Source organism: Heterocephalus glaber, unplaced genomic scaffold (assembly GCF_053883595.1).
Source record: "Heterocephalus glaber isolate CG9 unplaced genomic scaffold, H.glaber_assembly_v1.0 deba00001442, whole genome shotgun sequence".
NCBI lineage: Eukaryota > Metazoa > Chordata > Mammalia > Rodentia > Bathyergidae > Heterocephalus > Heterocephalus glaber.
This window is the reverse complement of record NW_028258296.1, coordinates 30270296-30296667: the sequence shown is the minus strand read 5'-3', so window position 1 is coordinate 30296667 and position 26372 is coordinate 30270296. Positions and strand designations below refer to the sequence as shown.

General features: G+C 38.5%; 1 protein-coding gene and 1 long non-coding RNA gene across 5 annotated transcripts in view; both read right to left on the bottom strand.

The window, feature by feature from the left end:
* Positions 1-14356, bottom strand: part of LOC101697564 (uncharacterized) — a 433033-nt gene extending 418677 nt beyond the window's left edge. For all 3 annotated transcript variants that reach the window (XR_015452005.1, XR_015452003.1, XR_015452004.1), the window contains exons 1-2: positions 14168-14356; positions 10977-11059 (exon numbers count right to left, since the gene is read on the bottom strand). This is a non-coding gene — a long non-coding RNA (uncharacterized LOC101697564). The remainder of the gene's footprint in view (positions 1-10976; positions 11060-14167) is intronic.
* On the bottom strand, positions 1618-14526 carry Rwdd3 (RWD domain containing 3). 2 transcript variants are annotated; one of them, XM_021255336.2, is made up of 4 exons: positions 14363-14526; positions 4125-4615; positions 2190-2305; positions 1618-2091 (listed from the first exon to the last, which is right to left on the bottom strand). In XM_021255336.2, the coding sequence occupies exons 1-4, from the start codon at positions 14445-14447 to the stop codon at positions 1977-1979; spliced, it is 807 nt and encodes a 268-aa protein (XP_021110995.1). In that variant the 5' UTR covers positions 14448-14526; the 3' UTR covers positions 1618-1976. The 2 variants fall into 2 exon arrangements, with proteins under 2 accessions (XP_021110995.1, XP_004841277.1); XM_004841220.4 differs by having other exon boundaries at positions 4128-4615.
* Between the last annotated feature and the right edge of the window lie 11846 nt (positions 14527-26372).

The window sequence follows — 26372 nt, the reverse complement described above, 5'->3', positions numbered from 1 at the left end:
AGTTTTGTATTTTGATCTCTGTTTTCTTCAATGAGGAACTGGTCTGCTCTAATGGAAGCTGAAATCCCAATTATTTTTTTTCATAATCACAGAGGACAGCAGCAAAGTTTGTAGCAAAAATACCAGTGGAAACAATTAAGATTCTCTACTATTAAAACCAAAGCAATACCAAGAGACTCTCACAGCTTTTTGGTATATAATTTTACATTTTCATTCTGCCTAAAGCTCAAATAAAAATTTATATAAATCGCAACCCCGTCAAGGTTTGGCTTTCCATTCTGATGTGTATTTGTGAAAGACTGAGCTGTAAACATCAAAGAAAGTAATAAAAGCCAATACTTTTTTACCGAATTACCTAATTTTAGCAGAGAGAAATATAATTAGATTGGAAAAAGTAATTATTAATATTCTATTTGATTTGCACCAAACTCTTTTTCCAAGGTAGAGTTAAACATGAAAGGTCTGAAAAAGTATCATAACACATGGAGCAGGAACACACATTAACAGAAAGAGTCAAGGTAAAACAAAGGACCAGACATTGTTGTAATACAACTGACACCTAACCTCCTCCTCCTATTACTGTTAGAAGATTCCCTGTGAAATATGGTCAATATTCTGACCCTATTATGTTTCCTTGTTTTATCTTTCCCTAAAACTATAGTACATCAAATAAAAGGATAATAAGGACCAGCCCAAAACTCATAAGCCTGTTTTCTCACTTCTGCACATAATTAGGGTAGCTTTCCTTTGCCATGTGTACTCTCTCATATACAAATCTAACTACATTTGCCAGTTCTCCAGGAAAAAAATCACCAACACCCCTGAGTGAGATGAAATAAAGTGAAAAATCTCCACTCATCAACAGAACTCCACAAAATGAAAAACAGGTAGTCATCATTTAATAACTAGAGTGCCTGAAAAGAAGATAATCAGACTGAACCATCATGGTCACAGAACAGCACACTGTCAAGAAATATTACTCAGCACACCATGATGTTTTCCTCACTTTTCTCCCACCAGTTATAATTTTATAATGACATCAGTGTACTTCACAGGTTGCAGTGGGACAGATCCACTTGGGTTTTCTTCCATGACTCAACCCCTGATTTCAGAAGCCTAGGTGGCTTCATGCATAATAATGTCCTTTCTCAGTCACAAATGGTCTCATATTTTTTGTTACAGATTTTAATACAAGCGTTTGTTAATTCATCTCTTCTTAGGTCATAATATATTTTATCATGATCTAAAAGATTTCATAATAAAAAAGTGTCTCTATATAATTTCTTTCCACCAAGCCAAGTTCATTTCAAATGAGCTTTTCTCCCCTTATAAAACCAGAAGTTACATTTTTCAAATAAGAATTTCAATTTAAATAGACTTTGTAGCCCTATAGCTATCAAGTACATGGAGCCCAAAACAAAGCAATTATAAATCAGGTGCTATAGAATGTCTTTGGTTTGTATATATACCAGTGATTTATGCAATTCCACAAAGAAATCAGTGTTATATTTTTCTTAACAATCAACTTAAAACATTAGACATAATCAGCTGAATGGGGAAAAATCATGATTAAATGCTAAAAAATGTAAACATGGAAAAAAGTAAATATGAAAATAATCTTTTTAAAAAATCATTTAATTACAAGAAAACTAGCCAGAAAATTACATCGTTCCAAACAAATTGTCTATACAAAAACAAGGGCTCATTTACCAACATATTTTTTTAATCTGTCTTCCAAATAATGCTCCATATATCGAACCTATTCTTTCCTAGTAAACATTAGAATATATGGGCTCTTTTCATATTTAATATTCTATAAAACAGAACTGGCTTTCGTTCCTGAAATTATAATGATTTTGTTACAGGGAAACTTTAAAATCGCTCCCTTATGACTACTTCGATTAGCCACTCCCCCAAGCCAATACAAAAACAACAAAAAACACTGCTGTTTTACTAAAAGATTCTTATCTTTAATTTTATTTTACCAGCCCAACTACAAATTCAGAGAAAAGCTTCTTAAGTCCTGCAGTTTCAAATTCCTTTTGTAACTCATCCAATGTTGAATACTCTTTGACTTCAAATGCCAGAAACCTGCATTATACAAAAGAAACTCATGAATATGCCTAGATTTGTCAGAGTATAATTATCGATTCAGTTGCTTTTCCTTCTGCAATAGTACTAAATTATACCTTTTGTGTTCCGTCTGTACTTTTGTCTCAAACAGTACACTAATCATTTTCTCTTTGCATTTCTTTCCACTTGAGTCCACATCTACTTTGGAGGTTTTCTGAAGAACCAGGTACTCCTAAATGATAAATCAGTACATTAAATACATATCCTACTCTGAATTTCTAAGTCTCAGTTTTAAAAGACCCATAAACCTGCAGGCTTATTTTCATGCTAAAAGAGTACTCTCTGAACCATGCAGTAAGAGAGTTACACAGTGGTCTTACATGCATGGCAGAATAATGTCCTGGTAAATACAGAAATAAAGAGCGATATAATCAAACTATCAAGATTAAATCTGGACTTGCCTGTCTACTACCTCTGATTCTGGGCTGGTTATTTAAATCCTCTGTGCCTGAGTTAACTGCCTCTATAAAATAGTACTCATAACAGGCTCTAACTCCAGGAGAAGCTATGATGATTGAATGCAATATTACATGCAAAGCACTTACAGGAATGCCGGACATGTAATGCTATCACCCACTTCTGAGCACAGGGTGATGCTGCTACTGCCAACCCAGCAACCGAATGAGGTTATAAGGCACACAGCACTCACCATTCCAAACTGGTGGCATCTATAAACTCATCTGCACATTCTCCATCCCAGGAAATGATCTTACAAAAATTTAATGGAGAAATTCATATAAAAGGACATTTTAAAGACAGCTTTAAAAAATTCTTGGAAATGTATCATTTCTCTATTTTAGCAGAGTTCTAGTAATATGTAAAAATGCTTAAGTAATTGATGATTCAACCTGAGTAACAATATTTACAAAACAGCTGCATTTATCCTAATATGCCTGAGCTAGCTTAAAGAAAAATCTGAGCCTTTTACTAAATACGAGCAAGAAAATTAATTTGTCTCATTTTTGTCAGCTAGTATTTTACTCAAATCAAAGTTTATAGATATACTACAAATTGCCTTAAAATATGTACTTCCTTGATCAGGCCCCAATCCAAAATATATATTTAATTTGAATTATTATTTCATCTATCTACTATAGCCCAGCATGAATCTGGTTAACCAAATGCCAAAGGAATTTTGTAATAAGAACTTATCTTGAAAAAACCAAGTCGTTATTCTATAAGTCTTTAAGATTATAGGTTGTTCACACTAAATCTGTTTTAAATAAATTCTACTGTAATGATTCCTGACCCAACCTATCTCAAATTATAAAACTTAAGTGACTTGTGACTCTTCTAACATTTAAAATATAATAAGCAATGTTCCTTGTCTGGTGCCTCATAAAACAGGTTAGAAGGGTTTAAAATAAGTATGTGAAAAATCTAAAGATGACGGTTTTGAAAGCAGCTGCTGAGACAAGTCAGGTGGAAAACAGAAGGTAGGTAGGAGATGACAGGCCAAAGTTCTAATGATTCTACTTCTATTAACACTAAATCTCTGTTATAAGGGACAAGCCTCCCTTTTTCAGGTATTATAGGTATAAAGTTAAATGTGTCAGAATGTATTTTTAATGATCAGTAAGTTACAAATTTTACAGACTATCTACAAATATATACTGTGCTTCACGTAATTATGGAAAGAAATATTATTATTTGCAGACATTTAGTACACATTTATAAAGTTGAGCTTCACAGCTAATTACAAAAACAAACACATTTTTACAAAAAACCAGAAGTTTTTTTCTTTTTAATAACCTGTCACTTTCATTAAGTGGCATGATTTTTAATATATACCTATCCTTGAGCTTTGTAAGTTTATAGTTGCAATTAGGAATTAGGCATTCTTGAAAAAGAAAATGAAAATCCATTAACATGGTAATAGGGAAAGCAGAAACATCTTAATGATTAATCAATCCCATTGTTATAAAACACAGTCAAGAGACATACTCTTTTAAGCATAAAATAACCAGATTCACATTGAACATTTAACTTGCCACCTTGATGCTGTTTCTGTCTCCTTGTAGTAAAATCAGTATTATTTTACCCAGGAACATCAGTCTTCCTGTCAGCCTTAAATCTGAAGCCCACTTCTCCACAGTTCTGATGTATTTTGTCCTTGCTCTCATGTGATCTAAATGCAAAAGAGTTACCCACAATCCATCATCCACAGCCATGCTTCCTGAAAAAGTACACTTCTCACTGCTGCTTCCAGTTTCTGGTTGGTTGAGAACATGCCTGAGATTCTGCTGGATCCAAAGAACCAGCTCATGAACCATGGGCTCTGGCAAAAGCTTCTCCGCTTGCTTAAGTAACTTCTCTTTCACAGTCACACACTGGCCTCTGGTCAAACGTTCTGAGTTAACTGAGATACCAGGCAGACACAAAGGGTAATTGACCGGTAAATGGAACACCAACTCCAAGGGTATATCCGCATCTGTAAGGCCTTCAGCTTTTGTGTAAATTCTGAACACAGTCCCATCTTTCTCTGGAAGGCATCCAAAAATAATCATTAGCTGCACATAATTCAATTTGAGTGGAATACTAATAAGTTAGAAATCTTCTTTCAAATGTCAATTTACTCCTCATGGGAAAACTGTATTATATGAAGAGGCACACAATACTAAGAAAGCCATTCAATGTATGTGTATGGTGGGAAGAAATAATCAGCACTTAGGATTTACCTGACATTTACACTTACTATCACCTATTTTTATTAAGTTACCAAAAAGGATTTTTGTCATATAATTTTTTTTTCTAGCCCCACTTAGTTGATAAACTAGAACTCACTCATAAATTCTTAGGAACTTTCAAAGAAACACTACCACATGTATATATAAAATCAGTAATTACAAAGTTATATATTCAGTCCTGAAGGTCACTGTGTGGTAAGCCACACTGGAATCTGAGGCTGCAAGGTGGCAGAGAAACTGGTGACTGTGTGGGACACTGTAACTGCCCGGACTTGCTCTTTTCTTACTTTACATGTATTACTATCAGTGTAACATGAGTAGCAAGGAGAACTGAAATTGAGTGGACATCAGTTCAGCCTCTTCTGGCTGTGAAGGGAGGGGAGCATATAGGATATGAGATGAAATATTCTCCTCTCTTTAAGATTTGCTCGGCTTCACCCCTCTGATGTGTTCCACACCACTTCACCCCACTTTTCAAGAAGTTGATAAAACATCAGGCTGATTCATTCTGCACGGGGCAGAAGCACACAGATGAGAACAGAGAAGGGTGTAAATGAATCTCTTTGAGGTGAACTTGCCTCTCTACCTACTTCTTTCACCTATGTCCTTGTTTTATTCCTCTTTACAAGGGAAGCAGTCAAATCTTTCTTTTTCATACCTGGATTGCTGCTTAACAGTCTCAACAACTGAAACCTGAATGTATCCTTACTTTAAAGAACCCAACAGAATATTAAAACTGCTTCCTAGCCATCGGACTCCATGTATATAAAAGCCATTGTTATAGATACTGATTCATACAAGACCAAGCACATCAGTTACACAGAGTTTTTCTTTAAAAGATGTCAGTGCCAGCTGCAAAGAATTACTATTTTAGGACACTACCCAGAAACACAAGCAGCAACCAACCATTCATTATTTATAATTTAAATTTATATTACATAAGTAAAATGTGTGCTATATAAAGATTTTCTAAACCTAACCAGGTACATTCCTCTAAAATCTATCACATTTCTCAAAACCTTTCTCTTTTTCACTATCTTTTTAAAATATATATTTTATTGTTCAAGTAGACTCCTTTATGTCAGTTAGATTAATACATCTTATATCTACGTGAAATGGGCATTATCAATGGAACTGCAAATAAAGTATGAACATTAGGTTGAATAAACTCTCCAGTTTTCATTGAGGAGATCCACATTCACTCTCAAGGAGGAAGTGCAACTTTTAAATATATTCATTCATCCATCATTCGACAACCATTCTTTTCAATCATACACTATTCAAGAAACATTCACTGAGTGCCTGCTAAGACCCAGGTACTATACTGGTCTCTTCGGGAAATCAATGGTTAAGATATGGATCCTGTCACATTAACTCAAGCCAGTGTTTCAGAACAGGAAAGGACGGATATATCCAAAGTCATCTTTCGGGACGTATCTCTACACCTAAAAATGTCTTTATTTGGAAATATATATACATGTACATATAATTCACATAAATGATGTGTGCATCCCTTGGGAGATAATCCTCCATGGTCCGGCATCTCTGAAGAGCTTCTGAGAAAGGCACTGAGAGCTCTGTTGTAAGACCTTTGCATAACAGATGACATCAGAAGCTAGAGAGGTTCTGACTCAGGAGGCAGATTTGTTTCCTGACCACTATAGTAAAGAACGTATTCCTTCAGGACAAAGCTGGACTAGAATTGCTAGTAACTCCCTTATAATATCAGAGGATTTCTTTCTGCTTATTTTAAATTATTTTTAATTGATATGTATGGGATACAATATTTTGATATACATATACAATATGTATGAAATGTTTGCATCAGAGTGAACAGATCTCCTCAAGATTAGAGGGCTCTTAAGTTCAGTGTTCCTCAGCTGTGACAAAGATCCACTGTGTGCACACATCTCCTTGGGCCTACCTTCCTACCACCTATGGGACAAAGGGCAAGGAGAATCAAGAGACACATGATGCCCATGCTGTCTGCTGTGCGATGAGCAAGGCTGTCTGATTCCACCTGGCTCTCATGTCCTTCAGACTGAATCTATGGAACTGCGTGGTGACCCAACTCCTGCTTAGGAACTGCCTAACCACTTGACAACCCACACATTCTTTCACTACCTTGCTCTCTTTTTCACTCTTCCACAGAAAAAGAAGTGTCTTTCTCCCTACCATAGGAAACCCTACTGTCTCTAAGACATTGCTCCAATTGTCACCACTTGTGCCCTGTATTTTCCAACTCTGTCTCTAATATTTCTTTCTCTTTTACTTACAAAACATTGATCTTTCCCACAAGAAAAAGAGAATCCAATTAAAGTCATTAAGCCACAGGCCTATCTTTCTATCCCTTCATCCTCAGTTCCTGTAAAATATAATTCTCAATATCTGCATCCATTTTCCCATAAGCGAATCGCTCTCCATAACTGCTTGTATTGTGGCTTCTAACATCACTTGTGTCTGAAGCTTCATTCTCAAATGTTCCCGAAGACCTAATTGCTACCGTGCAGGAAAGAGATAACTCAGCAGGCATAGGTTGCTCAAACCTGCACATTTTTAAGAAAGCCCTATCTGTTGGACTGACCCATGGCTGGCTCCATAGAGATGAGCACTGAATCCTTCTAATTTCTGTCTAAGAGTATTGTTTGCATGCCCATAGCCTTGAGCCACATGGTCACCGTTTGATTAAATAGTTTATGCTAACAATGCAATTCATGGTGAATCTTCTTAATCTTAGAGACTGAAGTCTGAGTTGCTGGAGTCAGTCACACAGGTGTTTCATGCCTACATGGCTGAGCACCATTAAAAAATATGGGCATCAAGGTTCAAGTTAGCGTTCCTGCTGGCAACATTTCTCACATGTTGTCATACATTATTGCTCTGAGATTTTGACATGTCTGTATGACTCCACTGGAAGAGGATACTTGGAAGAGCTTGCTCCTGGCTTCTCATGGTCTTCATCCCATGAGCCTTTTCTCCTTGCTGATTTTAGTCCACATCATTTTGCCAGAACAAACTGCAACCCAGAGTATAAGAGTTTTTCTGAGTCCTTCTAAGCAAATCATTGAGTCTAAGGATAGTTTGGAGACCCTGACATGCCTGCAATCAATGGCCTTACTGTGACCTACGACGCTTCTACAGCATCTGCACCTGTTAAACCAATCTCCTAGAAATCTCTCTTCCCCTATCTCCCAGACACCACATAGCTCTAGTTCTTTTTCTACATCTCTGCCCATTCCTTCACTGCTTTGTCTTCTTTTCCGAAATCCCTAAATGCACAGGCATTCCACAAGGGCACAATTCTCTTTCTTTCTCCCTTCTTGCTTCACACCTAACATTTAATCACCAAACTCCTACCACAAGTTCTATGGAATTTCTCGCCTTTTCAGTCACCCTCCTAAAATCAGGTTTTTCATTTCTGCAACAGAGTCTTTTGCACTACCTGCCTCTCTTTCAAATTCCTCCATGCAATACACAGGGCCAGCCTACCCCTCCAGCCTCAGTCACCAACTTCCTCTGTCTTCAGTCCTTGCTTCATCTAACCTTTTTTTCCACCCAGTACTCGGGATTGAACCCACAGTCTTTGTACTAATCTATATCACTGGCCCACACTTACTTACTTACTTTCCTTTTTTCTTTCCTCGTCCTTTCCTTTCTTTTGAGGTTAGGCTCGAATTTGCAATCCTCCTGCCTCAGCCTCCTACAGTGCTGAGGTTACAGGTGTGCATCTCCACACCAAGCTCCAACTAATCCATTTTGCACGATACCCTGAACGCAGTCTCTGGTTTCCAATCGCTGAACCTTGCTCTTGCTTTCCGACTGCCCGAAAGGCCCTTGACTTGCCATCTACCAGCATTCTGTCAACATCCGCAGCACCTCCCTAGTGCCTGCCTGACAACGCCCATAGTATTTTCAACTTGTTACCATATTTTCAGACCCCGAACTTGTGGTTGGACCAAATCAACATTTTCTCCACCACTGAAGTATCTCAACTTTGTTTTTAAACAACCACCAAAAAGGAAGAGGGGAGAATGCCTTAGTTACTTTCTGGCTGCTGCGACAAAGTACCTAACATCCACAAGTAAAAGAAGGAGAGGTTTATTTTTCAGTCTGTGAAGGTGGCAGTCCATAGTAGGCTGGCTCTCAGATGGGGCAGCATGACAGAGGAGAATGGCAGGGGAGAAACAGCTCATGACACAGTATGAGGAAGCAGAGAGGCATCATGGGAAGAGGGAGGGAGATAGACCCTTCCAGGCCACGCCCACAATGAACCACCTCATCCCACCAGGCTTCACCTCCCATCATCATACCCAGCTATAAAACCATCGGTGGACTAATCCAGTGATGAGTATCACACCCCACACTCCAATCACCTCCCAAAAGCTCCACCTATGAGCACGTGAGGCTTTGGGGGAACATCTAGATATAAATCAGAACTAGGAGGGTATACAAGAAACTTAAATCTTACAGTTGTACAGTTCTTAGGATTATGCAAGTAGCTTGTAATCATACTCACAAGTTCAAAAGTCCTTGGTATTGGTGATAAGCTAATTAACAGACCCAAAGATGTGTATATCCTTTCGCCCAGAACTTGTGAATATATCCCCTTACACTGTAAAAGGCTTTTGCAAACATGATTATATTAAGGATTTTGAGACGGCAAAATTACACTGAATTCCCCAGGTGGCCCTAAATGTAGTCACAAGTATCCTTTTAACAGAGCGACAGAGGGAGATTTTACCACAGAAGGAGGCAATGCATGCACAGACACAAGATGCTATGCTGAAGGATTTGGAGTTGAAGCAGGGGCTGTGAGCCAAGGGACACAAGAAATACAGCTCTAAAAGCTGAAAGGGGCAGGGAGGGTCCAGCCATAAAATCCTCACCAATTTTCATATTTTTCTCTGTTGTTTTCTGGTCCTAGTAAACAAAGAGAATGGCAGTGGACTTCCCTGATTTCACCTTAGAAAACTGTGAAACTCCTGGTTATAATACATGTTCAGAAGAAAAACTGCTTTGGTTCTTTTAAGAATTGGAAAGGATTAAGTCTTCCTAATTGGTCTTCCTGGCAAATCCCTGCCCCCACATATACACTAGCTGCACATTAAAACTACACAAAATGATGCTCTCTGTAAGAAAATGAAAAACCCAGTAACATTCTATTCTGCTGATATTTAATGGGGTGATAAAATTGCATAATCTTTTAAAACACATTTTTCTCCTTAAAACTCCAGAATTATGTATCTTACCCTTTCATTTCTCATCTGCCTTAATTTGTACAAGCAATTAAGCTGGCTCTTTTTTGCCCCAGAATTTTTCTTGTGTCACATTGCACTATAAGTCTAATTTTTGGGGTTTTTTTTTTCTTTTTCTTCCTCTAATAAAAAAAAAGGAAACAAAGTTGTCCCTAACTGCTTTAAGGTTATTAACAGCTTAGAAATGGAGTGGTTAACAGACTAATAATTGTGCTCTAAATCTAATGCTAATGTCTACTCCACTCTTGCCCCCAAAACTCAGTTATGCACACAAATTCGCCATTCCAATAAACATCTATGCCTCACAGAACTTATGCTTGCCTTAGCAAACTAAACTTTTCTTAATTTCCAAGGCTACGTATTTTTATCCACTTATAGACCCTACCAAAAATGCAGGTCTGCCTTCCAGGTCTTGCCCAAATATATTTATTTGCTACTTGTTTTTTTTAAGGCACTCTGTCTTATAATAAAAACTTTACCTATTTCATAGCTAAAAAATGAAATAGGTTTCAAATCTTATCCTTCCTTACAAATACATGAAAGAAAGCATGTTCCTAACCACACTCTAAACGGCAGAAATTAAACTGGAGAAAATAAACTGCACTTTTTTAAGGTTTCTATTTCTTAGTTTACAAAATACAACAAAAGCTTGAGAAATGCAGTCCAACACAGAAGATATTGGAAAAGGTAAACAACATTTAAGAGAATGAGTTCTTTAGGATTCATTTAGAATCCAATGAGAAATCATTTATATATCACATAACAGCTAAGTATAACTTACCATTAAGTTCTCTATACTTGTTTTCTGAGGAGTATTTTGCTTGCTTATTGGTTGATTTTTAGAGATCCTCTTAGTAAAACTGTGCAGAAAACCTCAAAGAAACACCAACACCCCTCCTACCTCATGTGACAGGAATTTCTCTCCTCTTACTCCCAGGTAGCGCAACACAGCATAAATTCACAAATGGTTGCTCTATGCTTCAGCTGGATTTTCACATTTGTTTAAAATGTGGTTACAACAGAAAGAAAAAAAAAAAAAGAAATGAAGTTAAACCTGGCAATCTTGTCTTTTAAAAGTTCAAAGCTGAATCAATTTTACAGAGGTGTGCTAGGTTCTGACAATCAGGGAACAGCTAAGCATACTTAGAGGGCTCAATGTGTGACAGTCATAATTCATTTTGCAAAAGGATCCAATTCAATCTGAACATTATCATTAATCAAATACAAACATCTACTCTATGCAAACATTCTAGGTGATAATGCTTTTATATGCCTCTCATTTTATAACTCGGGGGGGGGGCGGGTACCAGGGATCGAACTCGGGACCTTGCACTTGTGAGGCAGGTGACAGCACCACTGAGCTAAATCCCCAGCCCTTATAACTTTTTTATCTGAATTTCCAAAATATAATTTCCAAAAATACAACTCCTACATATAATGAGCACCAACTACAGTAATATCTCTATGACCCATCAGGAAAATAAAGATATATAACAATACCAACTTCACCTACCTCACTGGAACACAAAGACACACACACACACACACACACACACACACACGCACACACACACATGCACACTCCCCTTCAGGATTGTTCTGAGCACAGACTAGGTCTCACCCATGTTCTGAGTGCTCTTTAGTGCTCTTTCTGGACAAGTATTTCTTTGCTAAGAACTGTTTTCATGACGCAGCAGGCCCAAGACTATCAAAGAACATGGTTCAGTGTAAAGGTTCATACATGCTGGGGCCTTGTAGTTATTTATCAGTCTAAGCATCAGTTATCTTCCCTGCAAAATAAAGTGAAGAGTACCTCTTACCAAATAAGAAGCATATAAAATTTTAGATGGCAGTGACCACATTAAGCCTGGCATCTGGGCTGAATACGCTGCATGGGGATGAACAGAATATCCCTGATTTGGTCTAGCCGCAGCCTTCTCTCAAGCTAGGGTGGGGCCTCTTATAATTTCACCTCTAAGAGACTGTCACACCTGATGCCTCTTACTATGAGCTTACCAGAACTACTGCGGAGGACAATATGTAGATAAATCCTTTAAGTTTCTTAGCATAAATTAATCCCACTAAGCTGAATCAAATTATTCAGCCTCTTCAATCTTAGAGCCTTATATAATAGCTGACCTAGGTTTAGCAGCCTGTGTGTTCCTGGGCTGTCTTCTCACCAGAACTGTAAGCCCTCTCCACTGTTTTCCTGACTCCATCAGAACAAGGAGCTTATTTGGGGAAAGCCAAGACAGAACCAATGGGCTTCACAGCCACATCCTGCAGTCCAGACTGACGGTATCGGTGACAGTGGTAGCCAGCAGCCTGCTGCATGTTCACTGTGGTCTGATAAAGAAGTCCTTACCTAACCCTTAATTCCCAGCTGTGAGCATCAAACATCCCTATGTCAGTCACTGAACTGTTCTACTCTCCAATGAACCTTTCAGCAACAAAATGTCCTAAGTTGTTACACTGAATTCTTTTATAATTCAATTACTTATTGATGCCAGAACACTGAATTAAATTAATTGGGAGGCATAGCTTGAAAGTTATGCTCAATTTAACAGCAGATAAAAGGTCCACAGTGTTCTCAATATTAAGAAACTGCTCTCTGCCTTTCAGCCCTTCCTGTTTTGGGTTTTCTCTGATCCACCAGCAGAGTTTAGTGCTCAACCATGCACTCTCAGCCCAAACCCCTACCAGTACCACTTCTTTAAGGTGTGATGGGACAGCACAGGTTCATTTTTCCAAATATTCCCAACTGAGCCATGATAAAGGAATTTAGGAAAAGTAACAGTCTCTTCAAATAGCTGCCTCAGGCAGAATTACCAACAAAGACAGGAGTGGAGACAGAAAGGCAGATGGTAAAGAATAGGAATACTACTCAATCAAAAGAGGGGCGACAAGCCCACACTAAAAGGATTTCTTCATATGGACTTTAAGAAATTGTTTCCAAAAGTACAAGACAGGATTAGGCACTAAAAAGAAAGCAGCCCCATTACTCTAATTAGTTCATAGTGCTTAGGACATAACAGTGCTCCATGAAGGTGTGCAGGCAAGTGAATGCAAGAAAGAATAAATGAAAAGGTGCCAACTCCCATTCTGTGAACGAGTAACTCGCCACAAGAAGACCGTGAAACTAACTCCTAGGAGACTTTCTCAAATCCATCACATTTTACACTACCTTTTTAACAGTCGAACAATTTATGGTGGGAAAGTTAATTTCAATAGCAGTTACACTGTAATATAAGAGGGATAAATCCTATGGACCCCAAAATGTACTTAATACATTTGAAAGATAAGTGAAAATCGAGAATTTTCTGCATTGCTGCACCTTCTCATAAATGGTAGTTTTGTTTTTTACAGAAGCCAAGACAGAAACAGGGGTAAGTTTTAGCTATTATCAAAAAAGCAGCCAAGGAAGGAAGGAAGGGGAGGGAGGGAAAGAGGGAGAAAGGAAAGCAGGGGCGCGAGCCAGCTGTGTAGACTGTAAGTTCCTAGAAGAAAAGACAGGGCCCTGTGGATGTTTCCAGCGGACAGGGAATCAGTAAATGAGAGCTAGTGATTAATGCACTCCTAAAAGCCTGTAATTGACAACCACCCTTCAGGGGCTAGAAAAAGTAGGAGAAAAGCTGTCAACTTGGAAATATAACTGAGATAAGGTTAGGGCTGAACACTGGACGAATTCAAAATTTCATTCAACAAACATTTCCGAACTACCTAACAGGTGTAGGCTCCAGGAGGTCTGAAATTAGCAAACAGATTCGGACCCTGTCCCAATGAAACTGAAGACAACCAAACACGGTGTAGGGTTAGCACTGCCGAGAGTTGTCCAGGGAAATAATGCTCAGTGCTTAGCAAGGGGGCGGAGCGATTTGGGGGAGCTGGGTTTCGACTGGAGGGTAAGGGCTCGGCATAGGGCTCTTTGAAGGCGAGATCGGGAAGCACAAGCAGAATCAAGGAGACCAGTGGCTTCCGGGCGAGGACGCAGCCGGCGCGCAGGGCCCGCCGCGTAGCAGGAGTTGAGCCCGCAGCCCGGGACCCCCCTGCGGGACGCGCCACTCTAATCGCGTTTTCGGGGGGTCTCCTCACATTCCTGCCCGCTCCAACAACAGTCGCCGCTGCGTGTCATCCAGCCTTCAGCAAACCGGGCTCCCAACCGCGGGCCCAGCCCCTCCGTGGGGACTCGGGGCGCCGCGGAGAAAACACAGAGGCCGAGGCCTGGGGACGGCCGAGGCCTGGGGGCGTCCGGAGCGCGCCCCGTCCCTCCGCCACTGGGTTAGTCACCTGAGCGGCTCAGCACCTCCCACTCGCGGGGCCCGCAGAAAATCGCAGCCAGAGCCGCGAGCTCCTCCTGCACAGGCTCCGCCATGGCCTCACGGACTTAAGGGCTCCGCGCCTAGGCTTCCGCCGCCACCCCTGGGGCCGCGAGCGTGTGGTCTCGCGGCCACCAGGGGGCGCCCGCGCGTGCGCAGCTTGGCGAGGAAGGCAGGAGAAGTCCCGCCCACTAGCCCCTGCTTTTGACTCGAAAGGGAAGTTTGTAGGTTAAAGGCCCTTCAACCGCCCTGCCCACCTTCTGCTTTCAGAAGCTGAGGGCAGCCTACCAGCAAAGGCCTAAGTCCTGTAACTTTAGCCCCCGGCTTTGAACTCCCTCAGTCCCTGTCCGTACTCAGCCTTGGGCTGCTGGAGTGCAAGTGATTGGAGGCGAAAGAAACTTGGAAATCAGGAAGTAAAAATCAGGAAAGAGACCAGAAGACTGGGAATCTTTGGTTCTCCAGTGAGGAAAATACTGCAGTGAACAAAACGCAAAAATCGCTGCCTATGGAGCTTAGTGAGCAGAAGGTCTGGGAATCCTGGAAAAAGCCCGGGACGGGTAGCAACTTTCCTGAAGCTGCACTGGCACCGGGACTCTGGACAAGGTCTGGATTCTGAGCCCTCTTGTCACTGTTGTGACTCCTGATACTTGATGAAATGATCATCCTTGAATCCTACATCTGACATGGTCCTGACGTAGTCAGAACCCCCTATAGGAACAAAGAACAAGGTAACTCTTGGGCCCTTCACCTGCTACACATCAAAAGCATAATTTGCATTTTTTCCTAAGGCAGTCAGGAACTTAAAAGTGGCTTTTGTAAAATCTATGATTCTTCAGTTGGGCTTACAAATGCCCAGTAGTTAATTAAAGGTAGAACAAAGCTTGACCTTCATTTTATGAAACTCTGGGTCAAATCCTTCTCTGCTCTGTACATAGTCATGTTAGTCATTCAGGGTGTGTCTATTAGCCCTATCCAACCTACCTCATTACCTTTCAAGACAGAACATCTAGGCTCAGAAGTCTCCACTGCCCCAAACATAGGGTCAGCCTGGATTCCAGCAGCGCCTCACACAACTGGAATAACCCTTATGACTGGTCATAAGGACTCCTCCCAGGGGAACCAAATCGCCCTTCAAATCACAAGGGTTCAACCTGACCTGTGAAACCAGAACTAAGATATTGACCGACCTGTCCAAAGCTCACCACAAGCACCCAAAAAACTGGTTCTTTGGCACCACTAATGGGCCAGTCTCATCCTCTTTATCAGAGTGTGCCGTGTCCCACTACTACCCAACCTAGAGTCCTTTCCTTGTCTTCTTTTGCCTTTCAATTAAAGCTTTCTCCTACAAATTAGTGCTTTAGTTTTAATTTTCATTATCACTAAAGTGAGGACCCATGCAAACCGCTGACATATCTAAACTTCAAAATTTGAGTAATATCAATACGGTAGCAAAATTAGGAATCCATTCTGTTTCAACTCTGATTTTCATGGACAAGATTACAATTCTCTGTAGTAGTTCTGCCTTTCAGTGTTTTGGGATTGTCTTTTTGTTTCTCAAGTAATGATTTAAAATCTTGCAGCCGCCCAAAGCAGCCCCTCTTGCTCAGGAAGGCCTCAAACTTTTGTTGGGGTCCAAAATAACATTTTATGAGAAAAATCAGAACTTAGGTGGCTACAAAGTAGCTCCTGTCACTGACTTGCAGAAATCAAAATAGATCTGTCTGATTGAAGAACTGACAATCCATATCACCATCATCATCATTCCCATTGTTGCTTAAAAGAAAAAGAGGATTTCAAAAAGTGAAAGATACTAGCTTCCAAGATCCAAAAGGAAATACAAGATGGACTGCAGAGGAAATGTTTTTCAGAGGATACCAGGGGATTTCAATGACCTCAAGTAATCAGGATCACTGCTGTGCATATAATTGGAAAAACAAAGGTTTATTTAAACTCAAAACTATCTCTAATGTGGCCAATTTGTTTTAAAAGAAAGAAAAAAAATACTCCTTTGAGTTATTTCCAAAATAGCAGCAGTTCAAACAGTTCAGTAGGTTCATAATTAACTGCTAAAGAGATTAGTGAACAAAATTTTTTTTAATTTAAAATATCACTAAGTTATTTGATTTTGGTTTAAAATCCAATGTTACTATTAAAAATGGTAGGAAAGCATTTAATTATTTGACTTATTTATTAAAGATACTCTGCAAAGTAATTGGGTAGTTCTTATTCTATTTCTAATTTCTAAATTCAATATAAGTGCTATGAGTGAAATAATATGAATAGCATGATTACAGCTGTCAGAAATATTAGGAGGCGGTCATTGAAGCCTGCTGTCAGCAAGGGGTCCATGGAAATTAATGTAAGGGTACAGTAATCTTTTACTGTATTTAAATTTTTCCAGTCAATAGGCTTCTTCTTTACTCTTCCTTTCTCTGTTGATTTCTTAACCTGCTTTTCATACTTCATTTAGCAAGTTTAAATAAAAAAGAAGTCAATGTGAATGTCTTTTAAATTGACACTATCCTAAGGCACTGAAGTCCCGTGAATACGTTTCTGCACTCTGACATTTGGAAGTAATCATCACAGAGACAGCATAATGTCAGCTTGATATTTCTCACACTATGAAAATATCAGCGACATGTCAAATATCTAAGTCTACCTTAATGTAATAAATTTTCTTGTATTCACAGGCTACTGAAAATTCTAAATATTTAAATGTGGAATGAATGTCTACTGTTAGCATTATCTATCTCTAGCCACATCACTCTTCTGCCCCCACGTGAGCACACACAAGTGTGATTTGCTAGAGTAGAGTTATTTTGCATGCAGCTTTTCTAAATAGATGTCTCCCCAAGACCGTAAGAGTGAAGAGTTTAAAACTTCAGTTGAAACCACCAACCCAGGAGGTAGTTCTTTTAACTTTTAAGGGGAAATAGTTCTATTTTAAATTTTAAAAATATTTTATTCTATGCTTTTTCTCATGAGTAGTATGCAGACTTAAATACTCAACTCAAAGTCTAAAATCTTAAATTGAAATCCACTTAGGCATAGAAATGAGAATACACAATTTTAGGAGTATTAAGAAAGATTGTTAGTATCATAGCAAAAAGCTTAGGATCCTAATACTAGAGTAGGGTATGAGTAGAAAAATCATCATATGAGAAAAGTGAAAACTTTCAAGAATCACTAAAAGTAAAGAACAAAACAGGAATTAAATGCTTATTTCAGAAATAAATCTGAACTCTAAGAAGCTGTGTTACTGATTCTGTCTAAAGGGTTCATGTATTTACTCATTTTACAAAATGTTATTGAGCACTCAATGACTGTTGGCCTGGTATTGCAAGCTAGGTCTTGTGAAACAAAGATAAAAGCAACACATCTTTGCTTTCAAGGATTTCAGTCTTTCATCTAGACAAGTAAACATGATATGGATCCATTACAAGCTCTTCCCCAAAGCTGAAATTACTAGAATAACCACATTTCTTTATCAGTGTGAAGTTCAATGTCATGTTGTGGGTGAAAGCAATGAGTTGAAAAGTAACATACTTCTCACAACTTCCTAGGGGAGATATAATTTTGCAAAGCTGCGGAACATAGTAGGCTTTCAAAAGTCCAAAGTTGGTGTTATTAATTTTCATAGTTATTTTTGTTGTGTTGTAAGTTTGAAAATTCATTTTTCACCATGATATCAAAATATAAGCAAATAAAGTATATGAGAACTTGATACTGACACTGTGATTATATTGTTTTGTAGAAAGAGCTGCCACCACCATGTTCAAGTACATAATCCGTACGCCCTCCAAAATATTGTTTGCTCCCTACTTTTGCTTGACTCACACATGAATGGTATCAAAATAGTCCCAGCTTGCTTTATGGGAAACTATTCACAAGTCTTTGGAATCACTAGGGTTTACAAGTACATGTAGTTAAAATAGTACCCAACAATTAATTTTTAATTTAAAATATCACTGTAAATGAATGTTTGTTAATTATATTTTCACACTATGTATTACTAGTAAAGCCAGTTTTTATTATCTAAGATGGGATTAAGGATTTTTGTTAGGGTCTCGCTCTAAATTCAGGTCAGGCTGACCTTAAACTCACGAGGATCCTCTTCCAGAGTGCTAGGATAGCCCACAGTCATGTGGTGCACTATGTGACTACTGGAGTTATAAACAAGTCTATATCCAATAAGCAGAATATTGATCCAGTCTGGTCCCATTGGTGAGAACTCAATCTCATGAGTATTCCTAGCTTAAAGGGAGTCTGAACAATGCTATTTTTCATCTGAGAGGCCATGTACCAAACTAACAATACAGGAAGAAACGAAGTACTACTATTCTTATTATTTCTCTTTTAATGTGGAGAAAGGAAAAATATTGAAAGATAGCTGACTGCCCCCAACATATCAAGTTGTGTTTTAGTCAAGAGATGAAGTTGTCACATAATTCTGTGGAGCTTAGCTTTTTCCCATTCTTTGACTGCTATCACCCCTCGTCTTTATCTTACTGTCTGTTTTATTTTTCTAGTGACGTTTACTGTTATCTGAAATCACCACGTTTGTTTACATGTGCCTTGTGGTTGCCCCATGCTGTGGTCTCAATATTTGTGATCTCCCAAAAGTCACATCTTCTATGTGACAGTATTGAAGGTGGGGCCTGTGGGAGATAACCAGGTTATCAGTATGGAGCCCTCATGAATGGGATTGGTATCCTTTCAAGAAAGACTTGAGGTAGCTTGTGGCCCCTTCCACCTGTAAAAACACATGCGAAAACACATCTTTAAGGAAGCTGCCTTCACCAGACACTGTTGGTGCTTTCATCCTGGACTTCCCAGGCTCAAGAGCTATGAGAAATAAATTTCTGTTACCAATAACACAATGCTAAGTATTTTGTTACTGTAGTTTGGACAGACTAAGATACTACCACGGATAGTAAAATCAATATCTCTACCACTCCTACTAAATTGGTTCAGAGGTACAGAACAATGACACATGTTCCAAGAGGACCTGAAAAGTTTATTGTTCAAACACTTAGGTTTTCTGGGAAGAGAAGAAAAAAATGGTTTTGGTGTTGGAGATGGTGGCTGAGGGTGGAGTCAGGGAGAGTCAAAGTTCTCCTGAAAACCACAGAGGTTTATGGTCTGAATAACAAGCTCTGGCACCAAAAGACAGAGTACGCAGGGTTTCTTACCTATTTGCCCAGAGGTGAGGTGGAAGGAGAAAGTGGGATGGGTGGAGCCTGAAAGCTGTGAGTGATGAAACGTCATACATGGAGTCTGACTTGCTAATTGCCTATCTCCAACAGAATTCAAACTCCCAGGGGACTTATCATCTCTGTTTACCACTCTACCCACCATAACTAAAAGAGTGCTAGGCAAATTAGGAATACAATGTATATGTTTGTACAAATAAATTCATTGTAAATTTTAAAATTCGTAATAAAAATTACTAATTCAACAGCACCTAATATATAGTAGTTAATAAGGTTTCAAGCATTCCATGAGTATAAAATGAAAAATAGTCAATGCCTTTCAGGAGCTCAGAATCTAATCCAGGAGGTGGTACACCATCCCCTCTTTGTGATGGGGTGATAAATGTCCTGCCAGGTGAGTGGAGGGCTATCAGAGAAGACACAGGAAGCTTGGTTTGGCCATTGTGATGGAGGTTCCTCATCATGGGTGTGGGGATGTTAAGAAAACGAGGGTGAAGAACTTCAAGATGGCAGAGTAGAAGTTGGCCTCTCAGGACCTGGAATTGAGACACCTAGACAACTATTAAGTAAAGAGGGAAAAAAAGAATTGCAGGATTCAAGAAAGAGTTGACAAGAAAGATTTTAAAAATCATAGGGAAACAGAAGACAATGTAGAGAAAAGCACAAAGCAGCCTGGAATGCTAATCCTCAGCTCCTGGGGTGGGTCAGGGAACCTGACACTACAAGCACAAGGCAAGCCTAAAGAGGGCCTATAACTCCAGGGATAACAACAGACCAGCAGTGCTAGTGCCAGGAAAAACCCATGGTCATAACAAGCTGCAAATACAGAGTGGAGTTTTACTCTGAAAGTGATTCTGTGTGGCATGCTAGCTTTGGAAAAGAAACCACCTACAGCACTGACATATTTAGGAGTGCTATATTGGGAGCCATTTTGAGAAGAGGTTATTGTTTAAAACCAAGCTACTCTGGAAATCAGAGGTCAGAGAACAACCACACTATAGTGTCTCTGGGATCACCCTACTACAGTAACTGGGTGGGAGATGGCCACAAGAAACAGCCATAGAGAGGTGAAGGGCTAATCACAAACCTCTGAAAAGTTTAATCAGCTGGGACCTCAGGATGTGAGAGACACAGTGGTTGACAGCATCACCCTCTATAGTGAGGAGCCAAGCCCATTGCTTGTGCTTTTCTATGGAGCTGGGTCTGTAAGCACTGGAATTGAGTTCAATAGAGTACTTGGTTCCCCTTGCTGCCTCATTCCAACACAGATCTCAGTGATCTGTTTGCTTTCCCTGCTCAGCAATGTGATGAGAGATATGCCTCTGCTTGGACTTTTGCCACATCCCTGGGTGTACAGACAGAGGGGCTCTATGCATATTTAACAAAGCACACTTCAAAGCAAATTAATCAGATGAAACAAAGAAGACTGTTATCAGAATCTCCTGACTTTTGATTCTCCTGGGTAGCTACACCAAAATGTTATTGGATAGCTACTTCTAAAAGTAGCTCACCAATTAGATGTTATTTGGTTTTGAGTTGCTTGGCTCTCCTGGAGTTGGATTCCAGGTTCTTCTCATCTCAAACAAAGAATTGAAGAAAATGAGCAAAAAGCAGTGGCAAAGATTATTTGAAAAAGTAAAAGTGAGGAGTGAGGAAGAAACTGGCTGTACAGCATGAGCTTGGGCAAAGCAAAAGATGAAAAAACAAGATAAGAGAACACCCTGGAGAAGACAGAGCAAGCTATCATGAGGAAAGCCCCAATAGCAAGCTCTTCTTGACATCTATGTCCTTTTATACTGCCCAAATCTCAAGGAAACCCACAAGAACTTCTACATATGGGTCCTGAGAGGCAGTACTGGAATTCCATGTCTCAAGCTGGTGTTACATCTAGGCTAATCTATTGAAAACCTGCTTGAGTTGTAACCAGAAGTCCATGTGCAGGACTTTGGGAACTGTTCTGCACATATTTTCCAGGATCTTGTAATTAACAGGTCATGCCTATTTTCCTAGCCAGCTTTACCATGCCCTGCTCTCCTATGTCAAGGGCACTACATATTAATAAAAGGAACAATTCACCAAAAAGATGTAACAATTATAAATGTATACACATTAAACATTGGTGCACCTAATTTTATAAATAAAACATATAGGGACACATAGGTTCCTATACAATAATAGTGGGTGACTTCAATACTCTTCTCTTACCAATATATAAGTCTTCCATACTCCTCCCCCAAAAAATCAGCAAAGAAATATCAGAGGTAAAGTATATCATAGATCAAATAGCCCTAACAGATGTCTACAAAACATTCTATGCAACAAATACAAAATACACATTCTTTTCAGCAGCTTGTGCAATATTCTTCAAAATAGATAATATTTTAAGTAATACAGCAAGCTTTAACAAATACGAAAAAAATTGAAATAATTTATTACAGATCATAGTGGAATGAAACCAGCAATAAACATCAAGAAAAACTACATAAACTACAAACACATGGAGATGAAACAATTCACTTTTGAATGATCAGTGTATCGTTGAAGAAAACAGGAAAGAAATTTAAAAACTTCTAGGATTCATGAAAATGGAAATAAAATATTCCAGAATCTCTTGGCTACAGTAAAAGCAATTCTAAGAGGGAACTTTATAACTAGAAATGCCTAGATCAAAAAATTAGAGAGTGCTCAAATAAATAACCTAATGATATATCTCAAGGTCTTGGAAAAACAAGAACAAACCAAACCCGACAAAAGGAAAGAAATAATAAAAATCAGAGGTGAAATTAATGAGATAGAGACTGAAAGAACAATGCACAGAATCAATGAAACAAAGAGTTGGTTCTTTGAAAAAACAAACAAGATTGATAAGCTCTTAGGCAAACTAACCAAAAGAAAGAGAAGACCCAAATCAATACAGTTAGATATGAAAAGGGGACATCACTAAAATCCACAGGATTTTCTGGAGAATCTAAAAGAAATGGATAAATTTCTAGAAGAAATGGATAAACTATACCATGAAGCAGAAAGGGAACATTTCCAAACGTTTTGGAGAAAAGACAGCCTCTAACAAATGGTGCTGGAAAAACTGGATATCTATGGTAGAATACTAACACTAGGTTCCTATCTCTCATGCTGTAAAAAAAAAAAAATCAATTCAAAATAGATCAAAGAGCTAGGTATAAGACTTGAAACTGATAAAATGAAACATAGAGAAAACACTTGAAGCCATAGGCATAGGCAAAAATGTCCTTAATAGGACTCCAATAACACAAGAAATAGCAAGAGTCAACAAATGAGACTCCATCAAATTAAGAAATTTCTACACAGCAAGGGAAGCAACTAACAGAGTAAAGAGACAGCTTATAGAATGGGAGAAAATCTTTGCCAACTATTCTTCTTTGAGAAGATTAATATCTAGAATATATGAAGAATTCAAAAAGCTTAACATCAAAAACTCAAATATCCCAACCAATTAACAGGCAAATGAATTGAAAAGACACTTCTTAGAAGAAGTACAAATAGACAATAAGTATGTGAAAAAATGTTCAACATTGTTAGGTAAATGCAAACCAAAACTATGTCGAGATTCCATCTCACCCATCAGAATGACTATCATCATCAAGAATATGAAAAAAGAATACATTCTGGTAAAGACAAGGGGGGGAAGAAACACTTCTATACTGCTGGTGGCAATGTAAATTAGTAGAGCCCCCTCCTGGGAAATCAGTATGGAGAACCCCCAAAATACTAAAAATAGAGCTACCATTTGATCAAGTTATATCTCTTCTTGGTATGTACTCAAAGGATTAAATTCAGCATACTATAGTTGTACCTGCACACTCATCTTTATTGCAACACAATTCACCATGGCTAAGATATGGAGCCAACCTAGGTTGATGAATGGTTAAAGAAAATATGGTTATATATACACAATGGAGCATTATTCAGCCAAAAGGAAGATATTTTTGTCACTTGCAGGAAAATGGATGAATCTGGAGATCATCATGTTAAGGAAAATAAGCCAGACTCAGAAAGAAAAATATGGAGTGTTCTCCCTAATTTGTGGAATCTAAAAATGATGACAAGAGAATATAAGGAAGACTATTATTAGACAAAGGGAAAGGAATGGGGGTAAGGGGTATAAGGGCGGGTAATAAGTAGGATGGATATGATCGAAATATATTATAGACATTGAAACCCAAAAGGAAAAAATGTGAACTTGAGGGAAAATGGGATAAGGAGGTGATGGGGGGAGAGCAGAGAAAATGATTAAAGTATGTTATGTGTGTGTATCAATCAGCCAAAATGAAACCCATTATATAAAGAATATGCACTAATAAAAGTTATGACAAAATAAAATATAAAATACAACCAAATACTTAAAACACAGGCTGGAAAGATAGGTCTCTGCCTTCATTCTTCCACAAGCATTACTGACACCTTACTACTTGCCAAGTATTGTACCAAGTCCCTGAGAAACTAGTTTTCAGCACAGATCTCTTAGCAGTTGTAGTGTAACACAGAAGACAAAACTTGAAAGATTACACTTTTGATCTTCTGCAACCTGTTGAAATCAATCATGGGAGTAATGGGAGTAGATGAGATTCTCTGCCTGCATCACAAGAATTTCACAATGATGTTGATGTATTTTCCAGCAATGAAACAAAAAAGTATTATTTTGTTGGTCTTTCTAACACAATCTGGATCAAAACAATAGTCCCTTTGTGGGAGTGTTTCTGTGGTTCTCTATAGTTTTCCACTTTTTTATTTCATTCTGTTTTTAGTGGGAAGAAAAATCGAGTGAAGAAATAGAGAAAACATCTCCCTTGTCACATGTTTACCACCTACCAATACCACCTTGGTCTGTACCTCTGTGTCGTCCCAGCCCCCTGCTCCCCCCCTCCCCCTCTTCCTCTCCCCACTCCCCACCCCTTGGTGCTTAAAAAACTCTAAGAATCAAAGGCTGGGCTATAATACTTTGTCTCTTGTCTCAGATAAAGTTGTGCTATATTTATGTGATTCATTTATGTGATTCTCATTGTTATATGAATCAGTGACTAGCCAGGGATTTCTATTCCTATAGCTTTAGTTGCAGTTACAGTTCCTACTATTGGAATCATACTACTACCTACCTTGTTGTGACCTCTTTCCTTTCTCCTAGGACACTTTTCCACCTCTTTGCCTAAAGAACTCTTATTTGTTCTAAACATCTAGATTTCACCCCTCGTTCTGAGTCTGAGTTGAAGATTTCCCCAAATTTTCTCACCACTTACTCATTTTTCAGACTGTGCTATAATGGCTTATGGTGTCCGTATCCCTAGGAGAATATGGTTTTTATGAGGTGAGGGAGTATTTCTACCTCCTCTTTGCTTGTATCTCTAAATCTTAGCACAGTGTCTAGCATATAAAAGGCATTCAATATTTGTAAAATGAATCAAGAGTGAATGAATGCATGCATGGTTATAGCATGTAAACGAATAGGTCAGGGTTTACTTTTCTTATTGCCTCCACTCTGGTTTCTATCCAATTTCCTTATCCCTTGAACATGTTGGCATTTATCATTATTAACTAAGCAGTTTTCTACCTATGTCTTTACTTGATTCATATTCAGACTAATGAAGAAAGTACAGATTGTCACAGGAAACAGCAGATTTGTCCTAACAAAGCCTCACAATCAGGATAGGATGCAAATACAGATGTATACAATAGGATATAAAAACAGAGGTCATGTCACCTTACAGTAATGTTTCACATTTGAATAGTGGTTGTTCACAGAAGTCACTTTACTTGATTACATTATGTACAAAGAAAAAATCAATTTTGAAGTAGTTATTATACTTTATACACAATATAAAGTTTTAGCATTGCTGGGCTAAGTCTGGCACTCAGGTGGTAGGTAAATCCATCTAATGTTTATGTTCCAAACTGAACTGAGAATCTACATGGTGCCTGACCCAGGCTAGGTAGAAATGTATTTCCTTCTGAATGTGTGGCTAGTATCTTATTTTGCTATTGTACAGGTTAATATTGCTCATTTAGAAATGACTAAGTCATTTGAAGACAGGCTAGTGGTATGAAACAATATAACCATAGTAATTAAAATTAAGAAGCCAACAGGCTCTTAGATTTTTCACTAACTCATTTATCACTTAAGAAGTTTCTTTTTTTTTCTTTCTCTTTCTGATGCTTCAATGTGTTATTAAACGTGGTTTAAATTAAAAGAAAAAAAACAATGTTGAAGGGGGTAGAGATTCACTGGAAAGAGCCCAATGGAACATTTCGTGCTGTTTGAAATATTCTATTTCTTGATTATGGTGGTAGTTATGTGACTTTAAGCCATTTAATTTTACCTTTAAAATATTTTTTATATATACTATGTTTCAATTTTTTAAAAGTATTGAGAAAGGGCCGAGGATTTAGCTTAGTGGTTCTATCGCCTGCCTTGCAAGTGCAAGGTCCCAAGTTCGATCCCTGGTACCAAAAAAAAAAAAGTATTGAGAAATAAAAACACAGGTTAGTAAGTTCATAATACCTTGATGAAACTCCTTTTCTTTTCTTTTTTTTTGGTACTGGGGATCAAACTCAGGGCCTTCCACTTTCAAGGCAGGTGGCAGAACCACTGAGCTAAATCCCCAGCTTAAATTTCCTTTTCTTTTCCCTGAATTGAAGTTGAGTATGTCCTCAGCTTGCAACTGAAAGAAATTTATTATTTTTAAAAATCATTAATCTTTTCATTAAGCCACTGCTTGATTTTTACACTGTAACAAG

What these genes read in the sequence shown, in the direction of transcription:
- Rwdd3 (XM_021255336.2), bottom strand. Translation starts at nt 14,447, where the DNA reads ATGGCGGAGCCTGTGCAGGAGGAGCTCGCGGCTCTGGCTGCGATTTTC. An exon ending in GGAGGTGCTGAGCCGCTCAG is followed by an intron (nt 4,616 to 14,362) that starts GTGACTAACCCA and finishes GATGCCTTCCAG; the next exon opens with AGAAAGATGGGACTGTGTTC. An exon ending in ACAGAAACAGCATCAAGGTG is followed by an intron (nt 2,306 to 4,124) that starts GCAAGTTAAATG and finishes TTTATCATTTAG; the next exon opens with GAGTACCTGGTTCTTCAGAA.